This window comes from Eimeria maxima, genomic scaffold, assembly GCF_000499605.1.
Source record: "Eimeria maxima Weybridge genomic scaffold, Emw_scaff225, whole genome shotgun sequence".
Taxonomy (NCBI): domain Eukaryota; phylum Apicomplexa; class Conoidasida; order Eucoccidiorida; family Eimeriidae; genus Eimeria; species Eimeria maxima.
In genome coordinates, this window is record NW_013565117.1 from 1 (window position 1) to 19,843 (window position 19,843).

Below are 19,843 nucleotides of genomic sequence, written 5' to 3' on the forward strand. Positions count from 1 at the left end.
ATATTATATATATATATATATGTATCCGACCTTAATACACTTGTCGACAGAGGACTCACCATAGCCAGCTTCAGCCCGACGCCGCTGCGAATAGAAGCCACATTTGCCTCCATGCGGGAGGCTAGACTTCCGACGTTGGACTGGTCAAACCATGCCATTTCCTGCAACCACGCAGAGAAGACGAGAAAAGGCAACAAATACCACTTGAGCTGGGTTCACGGGGATAACAATGGATCTGACGAGAAAACAGCGCATATTTCGCCTCACCTGCCGGACGATCGCCTGGAAGTAGCGTTCTTTGAATGCCTTGGCTTGCCTATCGGCGACGATTTCAAAACATGCTGTCGCAATCGAACCGGCCACGAACGCTACCAACTGCGCAATCAACCACACATCGTGAGATCTTGACGACAAATCCTTCACAGCAGCTTCGGTATCTTACAAAGCTGAGATTTAAAACCCTCAACCATTAATCTCATTCTAACTGCTGCAAACGTCTGCGTGCAGAAGAATTGGTCTGACTGCTGGCTCAGATTGGTGCATGCGTATGTGTGCGGATGCGCGTGTGTGTTAGGATTAAAGAACAGAATCACTGCATGCGTGCCAAAGGAAGGATTCAAACTTACCCCTAACCAAGCCATGAAGTGGACATAGTACTCAGTGTCCAGGGTGGTGCTCATTTCTTCAAGGAGACCACCAAAAACAAGAAAGAAGACGGGCTAAGAACGCAAGGAAACAGAAACATTCAAATTTAGAACTAGAACGAGGAAAACCCTAAACCCCAAAGTCTACACTTACAGAGATAGGGACAGCAACTGTGCCCCTCGATGCTGGCGGTCGATAGGACGCACACATACGACCACTATAAAATAAGTAAATTTCACAGGCCATAATGTACAAGGAATCTTCCTAAGTGTCTCATTTGCTGGTATACGTATAAACTCACTAGCATTACTCCGAGGCCGACGCTTGCGATACACCCCCAAAAAAGCAGCTGAATGTCAACTTTGTCCGCATGCCTGCCGCAGTGTGTGCACAACGCAGCTCATGTACTAAGCCTAAAAAATTATATTAAACCTACCTAGAATAATATTCGCAATTATGTAAGGTCGGTATTTGTAGCATGGTGTCCGTAGGGAGTTGTGATGCTCCCACGATTATACAATTTTCTGCCGCTAACTTCTTTATGCAATATTTCCCGATTATCGAAGCCTTAGTAGCCCCAAACCCGAAGAGGTGCGCATAACTTTTCAAAAGTCAGTCAATATCCCTACGGTTTCATTTAAAATGCATGTTGGATGACACATTAGCTACAGATGAGATGCAAGGAACTAGTGTCACAAGGCCCCCACCTGAGAGCCGCAAACGATTCACTGGCAAAGATCTTCTGAAGAGGCTTCATGCCGGGCTTTTGCTGCGCAGACCACACAAATGAGGCATTGCAGCCGATCGGCATTATGACGGAGTTCACCAAGCCGGGCGAAATATAGTTTCGGTCCTCGGGTTATCCTACCTCAGCTTCTGCAGGTTTGCTCCTTCCCTCAGCTGTGTCATCTGATGCCTCCAATACATTTGGCACTTCTTGGTTTTTGACGCCCACGGATTCAACGCCTGTTGCCATCGCCGACTCCTTTGTTGGTGCGTCAATGGCGTCTGGGGCAAGGGGTCTCCCAGCAGCGCTTTCACCCACCTCTGTCGTCACCCCCGCCTCTTCGGCCCCTTGGCCAGGCCCAGATGCATTCATTTCTGCCTCTTTAGCGTCCGATTTCAAAGAAACATCTTCGCCCTGACCGGCGAAGCCGAACCCGGTGCCCCACAGGACCATGGTGCACCGGAGAGAGGACCCTAATTAGCACAGCAGGAGTATTCAATATTTTTAAAAATCTACTTTAAAACAGCATGTATGAACGATGTAAAACGAAATTGGATGCGATCGTGCTGGGCTCCCAGCAATGCATGCAGGTTCGCGGCGTCCACGCTCGCCTTGCCGGAGTGGACACACAGGGTGTCGCTGAGATTATCCCCCCTCACTGATACGAAATATAGAGTTAAATATGTCTCACTGATATTTATTTCAGATATGAGCAGCTACTGAACGGATTAAGGAGCCGACTGCAAACACTTACTGCGATCAGCCTACAGCCTCATGTTCCTCAAACATTGCTGTGTGCCATAGGCAAGTGTGCCTCTTTCTAAGTTGCATACAGGAGAGGGGTCTCCATTTTATTTTGTATAAAAATACGCAAGGTGAATCTTTTAATTTTGCAGAATCATCAAACTTTGCAGTTGTCTGGAGTAGCTGCAAGAAGCGAGCGTGTTCGGGAGTTTGCGTCACCAGGAGGCGACAAAGGCGGACAGAGGAGGCTTCTGTCTCTGCAGAAACTATTAAGAGGGCATGAAATTTTGTCGTATTAGAAAGAAGGATATGCACATAGCATGCTCTCGAATACCTACGGCACATACCATTCACTTGACATAGCCGGGTAAACAGGCGTTTGGCCAACCTCCAGTTTGCGCGGAAAGGTATCCGTAGAGAGCTCGTAATTAGACGAAATGCCAAAATTGCCACCTCTCCATGCCTTTTTGATCATTTTATGTCGAGTTGTCTTTCTTGCTCCGCGGTCACAGTGTAGTTTGAAGGCAGTTGCAGAATGGTCCGTCAGAAGGGCTGAGGGCGTTTGCAACAGTATGGATCTTACACTCTGTGATCCATGCAATTGTTTATAACGTGGCAACTGTGTAAGTTTCTACGGCAAAGGAGTCTCAGTTGTGTTGCCTGTGGAGGTAGTTTGCATCCCTAGTTGCAGCGATGTGCGCATAAACGTTACTCCGCAACAGCCCCACACACTTGGGGAGATCTATCCAGGGGTGCTTTGGACGGGAGGACGCCACGTACAATTTGGTAACTCTTATATTGGGCGTTCAACTCGTTTGCAACTCGCGAAGCTCATTAGCAAATATGAAGGCCAGCCGCTAGGTTTAGTAGCATCGCATGATTTATCGCGACAGCTGCATGCAGTGAAACCCACCCCCAGAGACGGATGGTTTTTTATGTGCCTGCTACTAATTAGTAGCAAAATATGCTAACATTATAGGTTTTACGGCCATAATATCTCTCAATATTCCAACTATTTTCTGCTGTCACACCAGTGAAACTGATCAGGATATGGCAACAAGTGGGAGCATGACTACGGCTTGGGGCCTCGTCACATGTAAACAAGCGCGGTACCTGCATCTTAACCAGGTAAAAATATCTTTGAATCAAAGTTAAAGAGTGTTTCCACCGTTGCAGACCATGCGTATATGACGGATGCCACGCCTCGCTGGCAGTGGTTCCTTGCCACTCCAGTGCTGTACTTGTACCTTCAAAATGCATTTCAAGTATAGCAAATGGTATTGGCCCTTTTGTTATTAGACGTGGAGGCAGGCCACTGTTGGTTATGACCAATAACAAACGTAGCACTTTACCAGAGTAGCCCCCAACGGTGTAATCTCGTGTGCATGCGCTGTGATGGCTAGCAAGGAAGCAGGCCATTGACGGCCTGGTAAAGATTAAACCAGGGACGGTATCTATGGAATGATGCAACGAGTATAATAAATACTTGGTAAAGAGAAGTTCAATCTTTCATAGCAGGACGTTATCCAGGAGAGGGACAAAATCCTGGGCGGGGCAGAGGGAGCTAAAGTGCGAAGGGCTAAAGGAGCATCTGGGGTACTTACCTTTTGAAGAGGAAAAAGACACCAATTCCACAATTCGAGGAGAGCAGGAGGGAAAAGAGCTTGAAAATAACCCTCGTAGAGCCTACAGAACTTGGGATTGTGCGCACCCCTCACCCTGAAAACGTTACGGGGTGAGAACGGGCGGGAGCTGTCGGGGGACGCTGCAACTTGTAAATCCGGTTCTTCTGCAGTGGACAGAGCAGCGCGATTGCATGTTGCAAGAACCCTCTAAGTGCTAGGGAACTCTATCGAATTAACTTCCATTAGAGCCGCCAGGGCAAAATACAAAAGCTTCAAAGGAACTCATAGAACCGCGGTAACGCGCGGGGTTGCGATGAGGCCGCATTCTGCTACCACAACACTTGGCAATCCGCGTCAAACAATCTGCGCACTTCCCCAAGTTTCTATGAATGGTCAGGAGTTGCTAGGGCTACTTGACATAAAATGCAAAGTTGGGTTGATAACTGGAGCTACGGCGAGGTAGTGCAGCCTGTTAGCCTACACGTTAGAGTATTGTGTGCAAACTTGCAAATGGCAGACAAGACACGACAAACGGCGAATCTACGATCTTTAACGTGGGCCCAATTTGGGAGTGGGTCATGTCACTGTGGTATAGGTACCCAATTTGAGCCAACCGTGGCAGAATCCTTGCCGTGCGTCAGTGGACTGTGTGCGCATGGTTTCTAGAGACAAAGATGGATGTATACCGACGGTAGACGTATTTCGAGGACGCATATATCAGCTCTGGAAAAATATGCGCCCTCTATAGTGAATGTAATCAATGCTCAATGCCCCATGGAGGAGGTAGTGAGGAGGCTCTAGCGAAGGTCCTAGGCACAGAAGGACGGTAGTGAGCACTAAGCGAGACAAAAGACGTGCGGTCAGAATTAGATAACGCCCTCTGGCCTCTTCTAGTCGAGTCGTTGCGTGCAGAGCGACTCAAGGCCCTGTAGCTGCTGAACAGGAAGTGGCCCGACAAACGTGACGATGCACGCTGTAACTGGTGTTGCAGCAAACCAACAATATTGTCAATGGTTGAACACCCAGGTTCATTGGGGTGGTTGCAGGTTGAGTTTGGTGGTAGTTGCAAACTGCCTGCCTGGGTCGACGTTGCACACTAAGTGCAGTAAGATACCATGTGCAAGGTTGGGGCAGACGCGAACAGACAGAATTCCTCGTTGTTCTTGTCAACAGTTAGCTGCATACGATTTCTTTCTGGGGCTGGGCTGCAACCAGTTCCATCGGACTATGTAGAGTAGCGCGTGGCCCGAGAAAACCGCATCTGCCCTCAGACGTTTCTTGGCCGCGCATTGTACTAGCGCAGTTTGAGTGAGCTCGCATTACCCCAATTCTGACAGCCTTGCTCAGTGCCCAGGCTTCGATCCATAGCCTAGGCCTGGGTAACAGCTTTTGCGTTCTCGTGGTGGGGGCATTTGTTCCATATCCACCATGTTGTCGCCGCAGTGAGGTCCGATACTTCGTGTGACTGGAGTGGCATGTAGAGGCAGATCAGATGCTCGACTTGACGGAACGTGGACAACTACACTTGAAGAACGCTGCAAAAGGAAAAGGCTTTGGAGGCCTTGTGAGACACTTAAGGTCGTCTGTTGTGCTAGAGCCCTCTGATTTTGACAAACCCTTCCTCCCGATAAAGAAGCAGCAGTTAAAAAAACTGATTTGTTTGAGGCTCTGAGCACGCGGACAAATCGAGGAAACCAACAATCCTGGTGCTACTAATACCGTCTTCCGAAAAGAGTGTAGAAGTATGCGGTAATTGCGAAGGAGCTCTACGGTGTCTGGTGATAAATAAAGAGTAGTTGATATGTCTTATATTTTAGACCCTTCAACGCTCAAGTCCAATATCCGGCATACCTGACGAAGGGTTTTCAATATTTCGAGGGCAAATTAATTGTTAGGTGGCCTTACTGCCTACCAACCAACTATTCCCGACACTATCAAGAAAGCTGTCGCAGGTTCTCTTCCACTTGACCGCTGTAGCAGCATGAGCCTACAGAACCCCGAACACATCCACTGCAGCAGATGCACGCGAATGTGTTGCAGCGGATGTATCAGGAGCCTCCTACTTCTGGGTGGGCCAACCCCTTGCTGAGGAACAACGCACACGCAGGTGTGTGCTGGTTGGGAGAGAGCTAGGGGAGCAGATTGAGCATAAACTACATGGAGTCAGTTCCTGTATTTGTACATGAATACAGCAGCTCCCTTGCAAAACACGTTGCAGCGAGGTGCGTTGCTGATGCGGAGAGGCAGTTTCCTCTTCACACAAGCCCCAGGGCCTTGGGCAGCTGCGCTCAGCAATCTTAAGGTTTGGAATGATAAGCTGGATCTGCATCCCTGGGATTGTCAACCTGAAGTTTTGATTCCCTTTCAGGTCGCAATAGCCCCCCTCTAGCATAGACGTATTACTTCAACTACGGGGAGTTCATTTTGTGCTTTCAAAGTTGGTTCCCTGGACTCAGAGGCCCCGTGTAAAACGTACGAAAAACGGCACCCTGATGAATTTGCTGTACCCTGGTAAGCAGGCCACCACTGTGGAGATGCAAGAAAAAGCAGGTGAAGTGCGCAGCTCGTAGGTCTGAAGTTGGTAGAGAGATCAGCTGCTTCAGGGGAGCCTATTGTCGTAAGTCTTCTAATTTATAGGAGCTGGCGCCGTTCCTATGTTGAAGTTGAGGGCGGCAGCGACATACGCTGGCTCTCGGAATCCACTATACATTTGTCTTTGGGAGACGCACGCTGTACAATGCGTTATACTATGATATAGTGTATATATTGAAATACATGACAGTCGTTGTACCTCGCCTGCAGTGCAGGACCGCAGCTGTGGAAGAGTTCAAAAGGAAGCAAGTCCCTGGATAAGAAGGAGTAGCGGGTCTAAATTTAATTGCAAAAGGCGGTTGTAGGCATGATTCGAATAATGATGATTAAACAAAATTAGGGACTGGATTGTGCAGTAGCCCAGCGTGCAGGTATCTGGGGGGCCCCACGGCAGCTGAACAAAACCAGCACTGCAGCGCAGTAGACGCAAAGGTAGTGGCTGATCTAGTGTTTTTTCATAATCGGATCAGTAATTTTAACAGTATTTTTGCCTCTAGACATCAGAACTTCTGCTGATCGGTGCCGCTCGTGAACGCAGCTGCCCACTGGAAGCAATCCCAACTGCAACAGCTGTCAATAGATAGCAACGATGGATCCATCCGAGGCCATTCCAATGTTAATGGATTTCGCTGGTCAGTTTAAATGTGGATACCGCTTTTGATTGATTTCCATTCGTTCTGGTTCGCGGCATTAGTTCAGCTACGCGGCAAAACCAGATGATTGCAAGTTGTCCTCATGAGTGTCGTTGAGTGTCTTAGTGTCTTTGAAGGTCTCCGAGATTCATTTGGAGCAGACATCGATGGTCTCGTTGATGCTTTGCTGTTCCTGAATGTATCAGTGCACAACCTGGTAGTACCAAGGGGCGAATGCAGAGCAACCAATGAGCTGCTGGCGTGACTAAGAACTAGGTTCCCTGCTGTGTTGCTGCAAACTGTAGCAACATCGTACTGATGATATGGGACATTTAGTTCTTCCCACTCGAGAGGGTATTACGTTTCACTACTTGTGTTTAGACCAGTTTTGCTCGGTTGCCTCTCGATGTGTTTCTCTCCTGTGACCAGGTATACCCGATGCCGATACTGCAAGACGTTTCCTAGAGGTGATATTGATCGCACTTTAGGTTATTTATGGCATTTCCAAGTCTGAGGTTCCGTCTTCTGTACATCTTCGTACAACTTGAAACTCTCCGCTGGTACTCCGTGCACCCGTTGGTTGTTTGCACATTGTTTGCATTCGGTACCTCTGTTCTTGGTCTGTGTGCTCCACTCAGCAAGCAGGAGGTGATATTAATGCAGCCGCGTCTCTCTACGTAGACAGTGTAGCAACGAACGGCGGGGTATCGGCATCATCGCACACTGGGGATGGCCTGAGGGCCCCGGATCCGGAGTATTCGCAGACACTGCTTAGTGAGCTCGCCCCTCTCGTTTCCCGTGTTGTATTTTTGTTGTTTTATTTTTGTTTGTACTTGCACATCTATGCATTTTAGCGAGGAATGTGTGTACGGGTCGTCATTTCACATGGCCGCTGTTGTTTTGCAGGTGCATTTGTCCGGGCCAGTGCTGTGCGTGCATTGCAAATCCTGTGCGACACCCGCACGTGTAACTCGTTTGTGACGATTTGAGTTTTTGCTCCAGGCCCTTCTTTCCACTCGGGCCAACTGGCCGCAAGCTCTGCAGGCTGTAAGCTGATTCCTGCTGGTCTGCCTCTCCCCGTGTAGGCGTATTTTCTTGCCTACGTATATCTACGTCTGCCGCGTCACATATCTGCACACATATGCCAGGTGGTTAAGGGGCTGACCTGCTTTCTATGACATACCGTGAGGTTCTTCGTGCGGTTAATTTGTGGTTTTCTTTGTGCTGTTGATAAACTGAGGTCATTCCGTAGAAGGGCGGAACTGGCAAATGAAGAATGCCTGATATTCTTGTACACTGTGGGGCATAATCCTGTGTTAAGTGCTGTTTTTATTGCTGTTTTCGTACTCAGTTACTCAGCGAAATGTGACAGCTCTCGCCGTGAATTCTTCTGTTGGGACGGTGGCATTTCGGGAGCTGTTTGAACTGCCTGGAGGATTATCGTGCCAAGAGTCGTTTGGACGTGTACGCCACACCTGAAATTTTCATTGGTTTCTGTAAATTATACTCGTGGACATCCACATGAATAGAGCTATTTAAATGCACAAGGTTTCCCTTTTCCCTGTCGGTGGATCAACTTATGTAGATCTCTTTTGTGCCGATATCTGTTTATATGCAGCAGCATGTATCTTGTGCATTTGTATATGTAGCTGGAAATAGGAACATGCGTCTCATGCATAAGGCCACTGTGGCAAGTACTAGGTACACCGCTGCTTCTGTCTTGCTTCGAATGCGGTTGGCAGTTCTTTGACTGGAAATGGAAGTTTTCCGGTATCCTGGACATACTTGGTCAATGCAAGTTCGTGATGGGTGCGCAAGCTGAAGCACACTTGCAGCGCTTCTGCGGCGGTGTGTGGCAGGCGAAAGAATTGGGCAGAATGCAGAACAAGTGGCTTCTGGTGAACATTCAACAGGCTGATGCTTTTGAGTCTCTCAGACTTAATAGAGATGTTTGGAAGGCGGAGGTTGTTCAGGTGAACTAAAGTTACTCCTCTTGCGTACACCGCATAGTGGAACCCGTGGGGCGATTTTACACGCATGCAAAGGGGAGATGCTAGCCCATATAAGCATGCAAAAACGCATGCTTATAGGGTGATGAGTCAATGGATTTTAAGTTCTTGTATTTTCAGTAGCATGCAATCTCATGATACCCTCGTGTAGCTGTTCAGCTCCTGTGTGCAGTCTACCCCTTACCCCTTGAGGATGAGTTGATAGGAGGTTCTAACTGAGCATACCTTGTGTTGTGCCGCACTTCGGCTGTATTCTTATATGCTCAGGATCTTATCAAGGACTTTTTCATCTTCTGGCAAAGGACAGATCGGTGCGAAGAAGGCCAAATTTTCTGCGACATGTACCGCGTAGGTGATTTGGTAGCACGTTGTTTCCCACTGCTCTGCATTGCCTGTACTGTGTGACCCTTGTTGCTATTCTTACCTACATACTTGCCAGGCTATCTGCTCCGTATTCAGGTCACGTCTCTGCCTCATGTGTGCGCCATCGATCCACTCACTGGCCGTTGTTTGAAATCTTGGAGCACTCGGGTCCTCAGCGACCCGATTGCTGTACAGTCTGAGTGTACGTACAGCCCACGCACTGCTATGTGTGGTTAATCCCCGTTGAAAACTGCCACATGCATATTCGCTTACATATGGTACAGTATTTGTTATGCTGCCTCTTAGCTTCACTGAACTCCCATGAGGCCATGAGGTGTACTGCTCTGCCGCACGTGAAAAGTTCTACAACCGTAGAGGCATTGACCAGGCTTATTGGGTGGTGGTGCATTGTGTTCCTTAGGGCATGGCTTTAAAGTTTAACATTTGGTTGCACCTATGTGGTGTCCCTCGCTTGCAGTTTTTGAATTCGTTGAGCGCCAGCAAATGGCAGAAAAGAAGCGCAGTCCGAGCCCCCAACCTTCAGAAGGCTCCCACTCCCACAGTGTTCCTCCAGGCCCCACACATTTGACTTCTGCAAAGGCTGCAGCTGTTTCACCTGGTGCTGCTCCTAGTGAACTTTCCGTTGCACGCGCGGAGTCTCCGACTGCGACTGCTGCAGGTGCAGCAGTAGCATCAACAGCAAATGAAGTGGACGCAGGTACTGGAGGCCACCAGTTACAGTCGCATAAGCCGAACGCGGGGGAAACCGAAGCCTCTGCCTACAAGGACGTTAATTCTCAGTTGTTGGATCTGAGGAGGCTTCGTGAGGAGCGAAGGCAACGGCAAAAAAAGACTCAGACACAGAGCTAAGATGAGAAGGGCTCATTCCTGCTGAATGGTGGACTAGTGGTCACCGCACTTAGAGCCCATGGAGAGATTGCGTGCAAGCAAGTGCCCTGAATTTCGTCCGTTGGTGGTTGATGTGCTTCCATATGCTTTTCAGTCTTTTTTGCCGCGGCAACGCGAAGATTTATTTTTTGTCTGGGATGATTTGAACACTTTGTACCTTTCTGTATTACCAAACCATGTTTGAAGTGTGTTTGTCCTCACCGTACATCCGGTAGCGTAGCACCCCAGCCCTTCATCAAGCTCAGTCCTTAGTTGTTACGCGTGAGTCTCGTGCTTGTCTTGTAAGGTTGGGGAGAGAAGAAAGGAACGGTCCTCGTTGCAACGACCTCGCCGCACCAGCTAATAATGTGGCATACTGTGTAGAGATTATTGCATGGTATGGATTTCATGCATACATGCCGTGAGAGGAATAAGCCAGCTGCCTCAGGCGGAGTGGGGTAGGGAAATCAGGCAGAAAGCCTTGCATGCGCGACTGGTACTGTTATGTGTCTAGGATTGCGTCCACATCGCCAGCCTGTCTTCCTTATTTGCTTCCCTTCTTGTTTCTGTGGCTGCCTTTCCCCATCAGCTCGTCCTGGAATGTTCTGAGCAGTCGTTGTGCGAATAGTGTAGCACCTCCGACGAACATAGTTGCCTGCGAAGAAACAGTGCACGGGAGATACAGAGGGCGAACGGTAAACTAAAGGCGCATGAAGATTCTTATTCAGGGGCTGCCATGCATCTGCACATAAGCAAGCACGTGGCAGTGTGGGCATTTAGCCTTCTCTGAGTTCCAACTCAACTGCTAAAAGGGGAAATACGCAGTTCAAAGGCTGACCACTGTCGTGCTCCCAGGGCGGGTGGTGGGGGGTGGGTGGTTGAGGAGGTTTACACAAGTACCAGTTCCTTTATTCTGAATTATACCCTTCTCAGGCGTATAGATATGCAGACGTTGTTTGCTACTGGAAGGCTGCCGATTTGTGGGCGGGGACCAGCGAGACAAGCTGTAGCCAATGCCACTGGCCAATAATTCAACTTATATGAGTGCCCGTTTATATGAGTTCCTGAGCCAAGACATTTTGGTCCTTGTCCAATATTTTAGAGCTGAAAACAGTAAAATGTTGGTACTATGAACAAACACCTTCGACATCAACGACCGACTCCACCACGACCTCGGGCCGCAGCCGACGCCGAGGGGCCCTTGAACTGCGCAGCAACTGGAAATTCGAGCATTGGATTTATTTTCACGATTAACTTCAGAGTAATATTCAAGTTTTTCATATAACGGGGAGGAACAGTCCTAACGTGTGGGCAGCTTCCACATATGCAAACTGCGTGGAGCGAAGGAATGCCCGGCCGTCTGCGGTCGGCTGCCTTGTTTTTCTGCAGAAGTTCCTTCCTCTCAGCTTTTTAACTATTCAGTTTTCCCAGATGATAGAGAACAAACACATCTCTTGGAGCAAGGGCACTCTGAACAAGAGGAGGAACAGCATTTGGGATACAGGCAAGCGAGTCACGGGCACATGCAGCAACGGCAGCTACATACAGTATGTCTTTCCCCTTAGATGAACTTTCCAATGCATTTTCAATGGAAGGAGCTTCTCCAGAGGCGGCACAGCAGGAGAAGCAGCAGCAAAAACCACAACAACCTCATCACTCTGCTGCGGTGGCAGCAGAACCTCTGGCTGGAGATGAGACTGCATTGTTCGGTCCTTTTCGTGCATCAACTGATTATTCATCACTTTCGAACCTTCATACAACAGAGGCAGGAGCATCTATACAAGCAGCAGTAGCCCCTGCCACTCCGTTCGGGGTTAGTGACGCATTCGGGGAGTGGGCCTCGGCGTCGGCAGCCGAGCATCAACCCCAGCAGCAAATACAGCATTATCAACAGCAGCAGGAGCAGGAACAAGCTTTTGGGGACTTGGGCAATTCGGATGGCGGGAATCATCCGTTTAATAGGGGAGAATCCTTGAGAGATGGGAATCAGGGTTCCGTTGCTGAGGTCGTGAATCAGGGCGGCAGCGACAGCGACACAGCCATTAACAACGCCCAAAGCTGGAACAGACGCAATAGCCCCCAAATGCCAGTAGATGCGCAAGCGCCTGCGAGCTTCTCCGGCATTGTTGCTGCCTTGGGTGCTGATTCTGGTCGTTCTGCTACGACTACTGATGCCCCTGCGGATACGTCTGTTACTATTGTTGCCCCTGAGCCAGCAGCATATACTGTGCGAAGTAGTTCTAAAGAGTTCTCTGCGATCCCTAGGTCTCCTGCACCAGCAACAACACCAGCCTCTGCAACGGAATCCCCACAAATGCGTGTGCTAGGAGACGCAAAAGCTGTACATCTAGCAGCCGCAGCAGAGGAGGCGAGCGGATTGCAAGGGACCCGTTCACACGCTTCTTCACATAATCTCTCCAGAATTGTGTATTCCGGGGCACTTAACAACGAAGGTGCCGTGCATGTTTCAGCGCCCCAAGATTCAACTGTGGTCACTGAAGATTCAACTGTGGTCACTGAAGCGGCTCCTGAGGCTGGGAGTCCTGTTGCGTTTGCAGCTCTTGCCTCTGCCGCTTCCCCGGATGAGGTTAGAGTTTCTGCTCTTTCGGGAGACCCCTCAAAAGCTTCTTCTCCAGGTAATTCACCTTCTACAGGGGTTGAAACCTCGATATCAAGCGCGCACAGCACGGGTAGATGAGCTGTGCACCTACTATGCTTTTAGCTTCAATAGATTGCTAATCTTTGCAGTACATATTTCGAGCTCCGGTTAGGTTGAGGAAAGCCTCGTTCTTCCCTGCATGGGTTACTTCAGCTAGAAGTGTTGTTGCTCATGTTGCTGCTGCTTCGCCACTGGTTGGCACTGTTGCGTTCCTGCAATGGCTGCGGCAGCAGGAAATACAAGGTTTGAATAACGAGCTGCAGTAGCATACGCTGTGTCTTCTTCAGGAGATGCGTCAGGAATCCCGACGGATTCCGATTTGACCCAGAGGACACTAGACGCTGCTCCGGTACATGCATCAGCTGCTGCGGCTGCTGCTGTCGCGCAAGAGACAGCAGCTCCAACAGTTACAACTTTTGCTTCCACAAAACCGTCCAGCACTGCCCCCGTTGCTTTATCAACAAGGCCGGTTTCTGCACATGCAGGAGGAGTAGCAGGTGATAAAGGCCCAACGGTTACAGATACAGTAGCTGGAGCACCAGAAACCGCAGCAGCATATTCATCTCAGGCGGGGGCAGTCCATGACTGGGAGGCGGTAGAGCGCTTGAGCCAGAAGTACCGACAGTTGAAGAAGCAGAACACCCTTCTTAAGGAAGCTCTTCGACAGCAGCAAAAACAGCAGCAGGAACAGCAGCAGCAGCAACAACAACAGGGGGGGGAGCAGCATCAATCGCAACAACAGCAACAGCAGCAGCAACAACAGCGGCAGCAAGAAGAGCCGCAGGGGCTTGTGAGCCAACTGCAGCAGCAGGTGGCGCTGGGGGAGTTTACGCAACGCCAGCTCCTGGACGACTTGGATACTACGCAACGGGAATTGAAGCGGCACAAACAGCAGCTGCAGCAGTTGCAGCAACAGCTGCAGCAACAACATTTACTTCTACTTAAAACGGGAGCCACTTCTCCGGCTGGAAGTGCCGCAGCAAGCAGCTGGGGGTTGTCGTTACTGGGGGGCGGTAGTGCAGCGGCTAAGGATGCTGAACTGAAGGCACTCCAGCAGCAAGTCGAGGTATGCATGTCTGTCGTGCTGCTGCTACCACAGACTGTGAATTTACTTCTGTAGCACTACGAGAGTTGGTGTTCGTGCCTCGGCACCAAAATGCGATAGATAGCATATCAGAAGAAGCAGAAGAAGGCAAAATGAGACTGCTGTGTGAGGATGCAAGGTTAGCGACGTGCAGTGCTGGTATTTTCAGGTGTTACGGGAGGAATTGCAGCTCAAGATAGAGGAGAACGAGCGGTTACACTTAGAGGCGTTTGAGGAAAGACAGCAGCAGCAGCAACAACAACAACAACTCGAGGCTACTATTCGTTTGTTACAGCAACAGCAAGAGGATGCGCAGCAGCAACAACAACAGCAGGCTGCCGACTCCGCAGAGCGGCAAAGGCAGTACGACCGACTACACCAACACCAAGAAGAGAAGATAAGACAGCAACAGCAGGAGTTGGCGCGTGCTCACGACCAAGAACAGCTGCTCCTACAACGGTACGCCTGCAGCGACAGCAATGTTCCCCGTCGTAGCCAAAAAGGGTACTATGCAAGGCACCAGCTTGCTGGCATTTTTGGCACTGTTGTCGTCGTCATTGCTGACTCCTGCTGTTAGTGTTTCCACTGCTGCTTCTTTTTCAACGCCCCTGTGTGAGGTTTTTCTGGTGTTGCTGATCTGGTTGCTTTCTTTTTCGTACCTTTGATTTTGCAGAGCCAAAGAAGACCAGCAGCAATTTTTGCTTTGCCAGCAGCAACTGCGACAAGAGCAGCAGCAAGCCGTTGCCTACTATAGTACCTTGCTTGGCTGCGACTACACGCGGATGCCTCTTCTGCGCTGTCTGGATTTGCCATCCGGGGGCTATGCTACTGCAGCAGCCGCAGCAGTAGCAGCACAAGAGGAGCTGCTGCGGCTCATTGCTGCTGCTCTAGGGGATCTACAGCACATGTTACAGTGTTGGGCAGCTAGCCTAGAAGTTTCAGCAGGAACTGGAGCAGAGCAAGGCATTGATGGCCTCTCCGCGAATAGCGTAGACTATTTGGATGCAGAAACACCCTCCAACCGCCTTCCTCGGTCTCTAGGTCTGGCCTGGCGTATACGAACCGCAACGCGGCAGGTCAGAGATGGTTATCTGTATCTGCATTTTCCTGCTTCTGCGTTCTTCCGGTCCTAAGTCCTGCTGCTCCAGCAAGCTGCTCTTTTGCTGTTTATTTAAACTGATGCTGATCCCAGTTGCTGTACCTGCTAGCTGTCTCACATGCTGCCGTAAGGGCGGGCGTGTATGACTAGGTGCATGACTACTAATTGCATCCAGTTGGTGCAGTTGGTGATGGTTGTGCTGTTGTATGCATTTGGGTTTCTCAGGCTCGCCGAGCCGCCATGGATTCTGTAGCGTCCATTTCTACGGTGTCATCAATCCTAGAGCGTGCTGCTAATGCTGTTGGTGCCACTGCTCAACCTGTGACCCAACGAATCCACATCAGATGTGACGACTTCATAGAGAAGTTGCACGTCTGTAGCGCGCTCCCCTATTTTGCTCCCCACTCCTTTGCTATAGCTGCTGCTGCTGATGCACATTTGAAGGGCTAGTTATGCTAGTTGCAAACAGTCTCCGCTCCTCCTGGGTTCTACCTTGCTGTTGGCCGTCAGCTATGCTGCTGTTTCGAACATGTTATTTGCTGCTCCACTCTGAAGCTGTTGACTGTTTTGAAACTCCCTGTGGGTTTTCCACGTATGTTTGGTTGCATTCAGAAGGAAACTGACAAGCTCAGTACTGCATTTACTCGGTTTGTCTCCCTGACTCTCCTGGCCGTCTCGCTGCAGTACGATGCTCTTAGCGGCCCCCAGCAACAAAATCGGCAGAAGAGGCAGCAGCTGAATGCAGAGAAAGGAAGCGACAATGGCAGCGTTTCGGATCCTTTCGGGCAAGGAGCTCACGTCCTTTCGTTCAGGGTTTAGGATTTTATGGTTGGGAGTTCGGCTAAAACAAGCATTCGTGTCATGTGTGGGCTGCCACTGGCAAATCCACTGCTATTTTCCGCCGCCCTTGCTTGTGTTGTTCGGTGTCAAGGCGGTCTGGTCTCGGTACTGTATGCCTGGACTTCGTCCCGAGCAAACATTGCCTCCAAAAGGGTGAGATATGCCACATTGCTTGACGAATGCCTGTTTGGTGTTTCTCAGGGCGTTACTGGAAGAGTTGCAGCGAGGCTCAGCAGCCTTGGCAGCTGTTGCTAATGCTGCATCTGCCTTCATGAAGGCTGGGAAAACCAACAGGAGGACAGGTGGCGACAACCACGTCGCTGCAGACACCCAGGCGTTGTCTAAACAGCATTTTGCCGAGTTAACTGCTGCATTAGAATATCCTCAAGAGGAGCAGCAACAGGAAGTGCTACGGGTGTCTGACATGCTTCCGCGGAAGTCCCATGACATAGCGCTACAGTCCACGCCTTTTCTTTCGGCGAAAGAACAACAACAACGCCAACACGTAGATCTAAGTATGCCCTTTCCGTGGCGCGGCTGTTCGCCGCTGCCGCCTCCGCGGCAGCAGTTGGACGAACAAGAACTTCCTCGGTCTGGATGCAGCAAATGGCTGCAACAGTTGGGGAGCTGTAGTGGGGCAGCAGCAGCTGCAGGCCTTACATTATCCGGATGGCGCGGAACAGCAATAGCAACGAAAGAGCGGCTGTTGCAACTTCTTGTCCAGAAGCTAACGGCTCTCCTACAGACATTCCGTGAGTTGCATGTGCAGCTGCTGGTTTTGCTGCATTTGGTGCAGAAGCAGCCGATTAACCGGATCATTACACACATATCAGCAACAGCAGAGAGGGCAGAAAGCGTAGCAGGCCCACTGCAACCAGTTCGCCAGCGCCGTTGTGATCAGGCAGTTTGGCTCTCTGCTTGGCTGGTCGTGTGCGACGCCCTGCGGACCTTGTTGATGGACAGCTTCTACTGCTCTCCGGGTAATTCAGCTGGACTGCAAACCACAACAAACCGTGGCAGTACGAGCAGCCGTAGGTGGTGTGGCTATTTCATTTATTGCGTCTATTACTTTTCCCCCTCCTGCTTTCGCTTCTGTTGCTGCTGCTGCATGCTCTTGTCTCGCGGTGCTGCGGATAGCACTATACTTGAATGAGTATCCTGCCAATGCTGCACTGGTTATCTGCTTATTTGTCGTTGGATGCTGCAGCACAGGACCTTGCATGCTCTCGCTGCTTCAAGCGCTGCGCGCAGTGAGCAGTGTAGACGGAGGCTTATCCCGTTTGCTGCAGCACTCAAAGCTGCTCTTGCAGTTGCAGCGCTGCCCCGCATATGCTGCTCTCAGATCAGAGGCTGTGGACGAAGTTGCTGCAGTGTAAGCCAATTCCCATATGTCGCTCTGAGTTGTCTGATTGCCCATGCGCCCCCTCAAAACCCTTGCCGCACCGGTTGTTTGCTTCAGTGGCTCAATACTAGTTGTCATTCGTTAGAACATCTGAGATAGAACTGACGGATCCATTGGATCATGTTGCGCCTCTTTGGCTTCTGTTGCACCCATGTTCATTACTGTCATCCTACGGTCGTTGCTGGCACTTTTGTATTGTGGTTTGCAAATCAGCGGTCTCAGGGGCGCCTCGCAGGCGCGCGCTATTCTCTTGAGCTCCGGCGAGAAGATTTCGACTCGAGACGCCCGTCAACTCATAAGCAAACAACATGTCGGAGCTACTTTCGTTGACTCTCAACCTTTCTCAGTTGTTATCGTTGTCGCACTTATAATCCCATCCAGGTCACCCGTGAATGATTTTGTTTTGGGTGTTTTAGTGTTGTGCTGCTGCATCTGCTGTCCCCACATAAGCCTTTTGATGCAGTAGGGTTTTCCTCTTCCTGTTTTCCCCCTGTAGGCAGCGGAAGCGGAAGTCGCTGCGGCGGTGGCTGAGGTGCGTCTTCTGGAGGAGCGAATGGCTGAAGCAAACAAGGTGGGGCTCTTCAAATGCGCAACGGGCCTACCATAGGGAACTTTTAATCATTAAATTCCATTTATGTTGTAGTCCCCGCGGTCGAAACAAGATAAGCAGTGCATCCTTCCCCCGGTGTTTCAGCCCTCCGGCACGTTTTGATGGGGCGTTGATGTTGCTGTGCTGTTGAAATACTAGTGTCCTCCTGTGGGCCCCTCCATGCTCCTCTGCTTTGTATCTGCATTATTGTTTACAGGGAGCAGCGCAGCTCCGGGAAGCACAAACCGCAGTGGCACTGCTGCAGGCAGAGGTTGTACGGCTCAAAAAACAAGCATACAGTACAGGGGGGAGCATCACAACCGACACATCCCCTACAAGGAGCAGCAGCAGCCGTTGTTCCGCACAGCTGGACGTTGGTGCTGCTTTGCTACCAGGGCCTACTATCCCTTCTTTTGCTGCTGGAGAGTTGTCCCCGTTTGTTGCTTCTAAAGGCTCCACATCAGCAGGTTCGGATCGATTTTCGGCTCTTCCCGTTATCCCTTATTCTGCTGCAGCTTTTCGTTGTCTGTGGTTCACTGCCCTTGGGCAGCTGAAAGCTTTTGCTGTGTTTAGTCTGCCTATTCTGTTCAGGTGATGCCGCTGCCGAGGGTTTCGCTTGGCCTACCAGCGCAACTACATCGAATGCGGCAGACTCAGTAGAACAAGGAACGGCTTTGACGTGCGTGCATGCAGGGCGCCTTCTTGCCTTTCCCTTTTGTTCAGACATTTTGTTGCTATCGGCTGCTAGAGGTGGTGCAGCTGCATCAGTTGTATTTTGGTTCCACCAGTGGGGCATTTTCTGTTGATGCTGCCGCTGCTGTTGCTGTTCGCATTCAGGGGCCTCCGTATTCCTACTGAAGAGCGAGACGGTGTATACGCGCAGCAGCTGCTGCTGCTACAACAGAAGCTGCAAGCTGAGGCTGCAGCTCTAAGCATCCTGAAGATGCAGCTTAGCAGCGCTTTCAAGGTGACTTACATCATGAGTGCATTCTTTAGAAAGACACGTCTGCGTACATTCCTGGGATATTCGTGTTATTGCCAAATCACACGAGTCAGTAGTGGGGGTGTACTTTGTTGATTGTGCTGCTACAGGCTGTTCATGCACTTGAGGATCAGCGAGCTGCTCTTCGTCACGAGCTGCGTCGCTCGAAAGAGGAAGCAGCGGCAGCAGCTGCTGCTGCTGTTGCAGCAGCAACGGAGACAGCAGCAAGCGCTCGCCTTGCAGAGGAAAACTACTCGCAACAGTTACGGCTGCTCTCCCTGCATGTGGCTGAGACACATGAAAAAAATAAAGAAACGCAGCGAAAGCTCGCGGGCCTGCTAAAGCACAAAATACTTTGTGGACGATGCGGAGTCTGGAACCCCTTGAGTGAGATACGTCTAGAAGTTTGTTTAGTACAACTGTGAAGTGCTAGAAGTACAACCTTTATGATTTCATCTTTTCAGGTGTAGTTTACTGAGCGCTATTCTCCTGTATGGGCAAAACACCGCTAACGTATATGGTGCCTGCGTGCTTTTCAAGTTGGTCAATAGAGACAACTTGTTTCCTCCATCTTTTGCTCTTCCCCCCTTTCGTCGCGCTGAGACTTATGCTTTCCGCTACCGCCAGCCAGCCGTAAGCTGCTTTTTAGTGTTTGTTCTGTGGTATACCTACTGACTCCTTGCCTTCTTGCTCTGTTGTGGTTCTGCCTGTTACAATTTGTTTCTCTCAGGCGACCTGCTGGTGGAGGGCCAGTCATGGGGCTGTTGCGTGATGTGCAGCGGCAGAGTGACGGAGCGCCCATTCTAGTTCATGCGTAGCGCTTACTTGTTCTGATCGAAACGCACACCCGCTCGTTCTGGCCTGCTCTTAGAGGGCATTTTATGCTAGCTTCCCTGGGAGAGACTGAGGGTAAATGTGCAACTCAGTACTATTAGTAGAATTCATTAAGCTTTACTGCAAACC

The 19,843-nt window shown here is 50.2% G+C and overlaps 3 protein-coding genes across 3 annotated transcripts; 2 read left to right on the plus strand and 1 right to left on the minus strand.

The window, feature by feature from the left end:
- Window positions 1-59: 59 nt before the first annotated feature.
- On the minus strand, window positions 60-1,825 carry EMWEY_00022780 (hypothetical protein; the record flags this gene model as incomplete). The annotated part of the gene is made up of 6 exons (XM_013480719.1): window positions 60-161; window positions 268-375; window positions 627-719; window positions 947-1,019; window positions 1,353-1,414; window positions 1,514-1,825. Coding segments are annotated over 6 exons (750 nt in total), but the record flags the coding sequence as incomplete, so codon positions are not given.
- Window positions 1,826-6,922: 5,097 nt separating this feature from the next.
- EMWEY_00022790 (hypothetical protein, conserved) lies at window positions 6,923-10,207 on the plus strand (the record flags this gene model as incomplete). Its single annotated transcript, XM_013480720.1, has 8 exons — window positions 6,923-6,965; window positions 7,103-7,182; window positions 7,604-7,739; window positions 7,968-8,012; window positions 8,317-8,429; window positions 8,708-8,938; window positions 9,242-9,326; window positions 9,816-10,207. 8 exons carry the CDS (start codon window positions 6,923-6,925, stop codon window positions 10,205-10,207), a joined length of 1,125 nt encoding a protein of 374 aa, XP_013336174.1.
- A 1,567-nt stretch (window positions 10,208-11,774) lies between these two features.
- Window positions 11,775-19,687, plus strand: EMWEY_00022800 (Trichohyalin, putative; the record flags this gene model as incomplete). Its single annotated transcript, XM_013480721.1, has 15 exons — window positions 11,775-12,861; window positions 13,172-13,950; window positions 14,138-14,427; window positions 14,642-15,044; window positions 15,293-15,439; window positions 15,680-15,873; window positions 16,109-16,887; window positions 17,159-17,279; window positions 17,523-17,619; window positions 17,806-17,880; window positions 18,116-18,365; window positions 18,490-18,577; window positions 18,736-18,865; window positions 18,991-19,267; window positions 19,611-19,687. The coding sequence occupies 15 exons, from the start codon at window positions 11,775-11,777 to the stop codon at window positions 19,685-19,687; spliced, it is 4,794 nt and encodes a 1,597-aa protein (XP_013336175.1).
- Window positions 19,688-19,843: the final 156 nt, after the last annotated feature.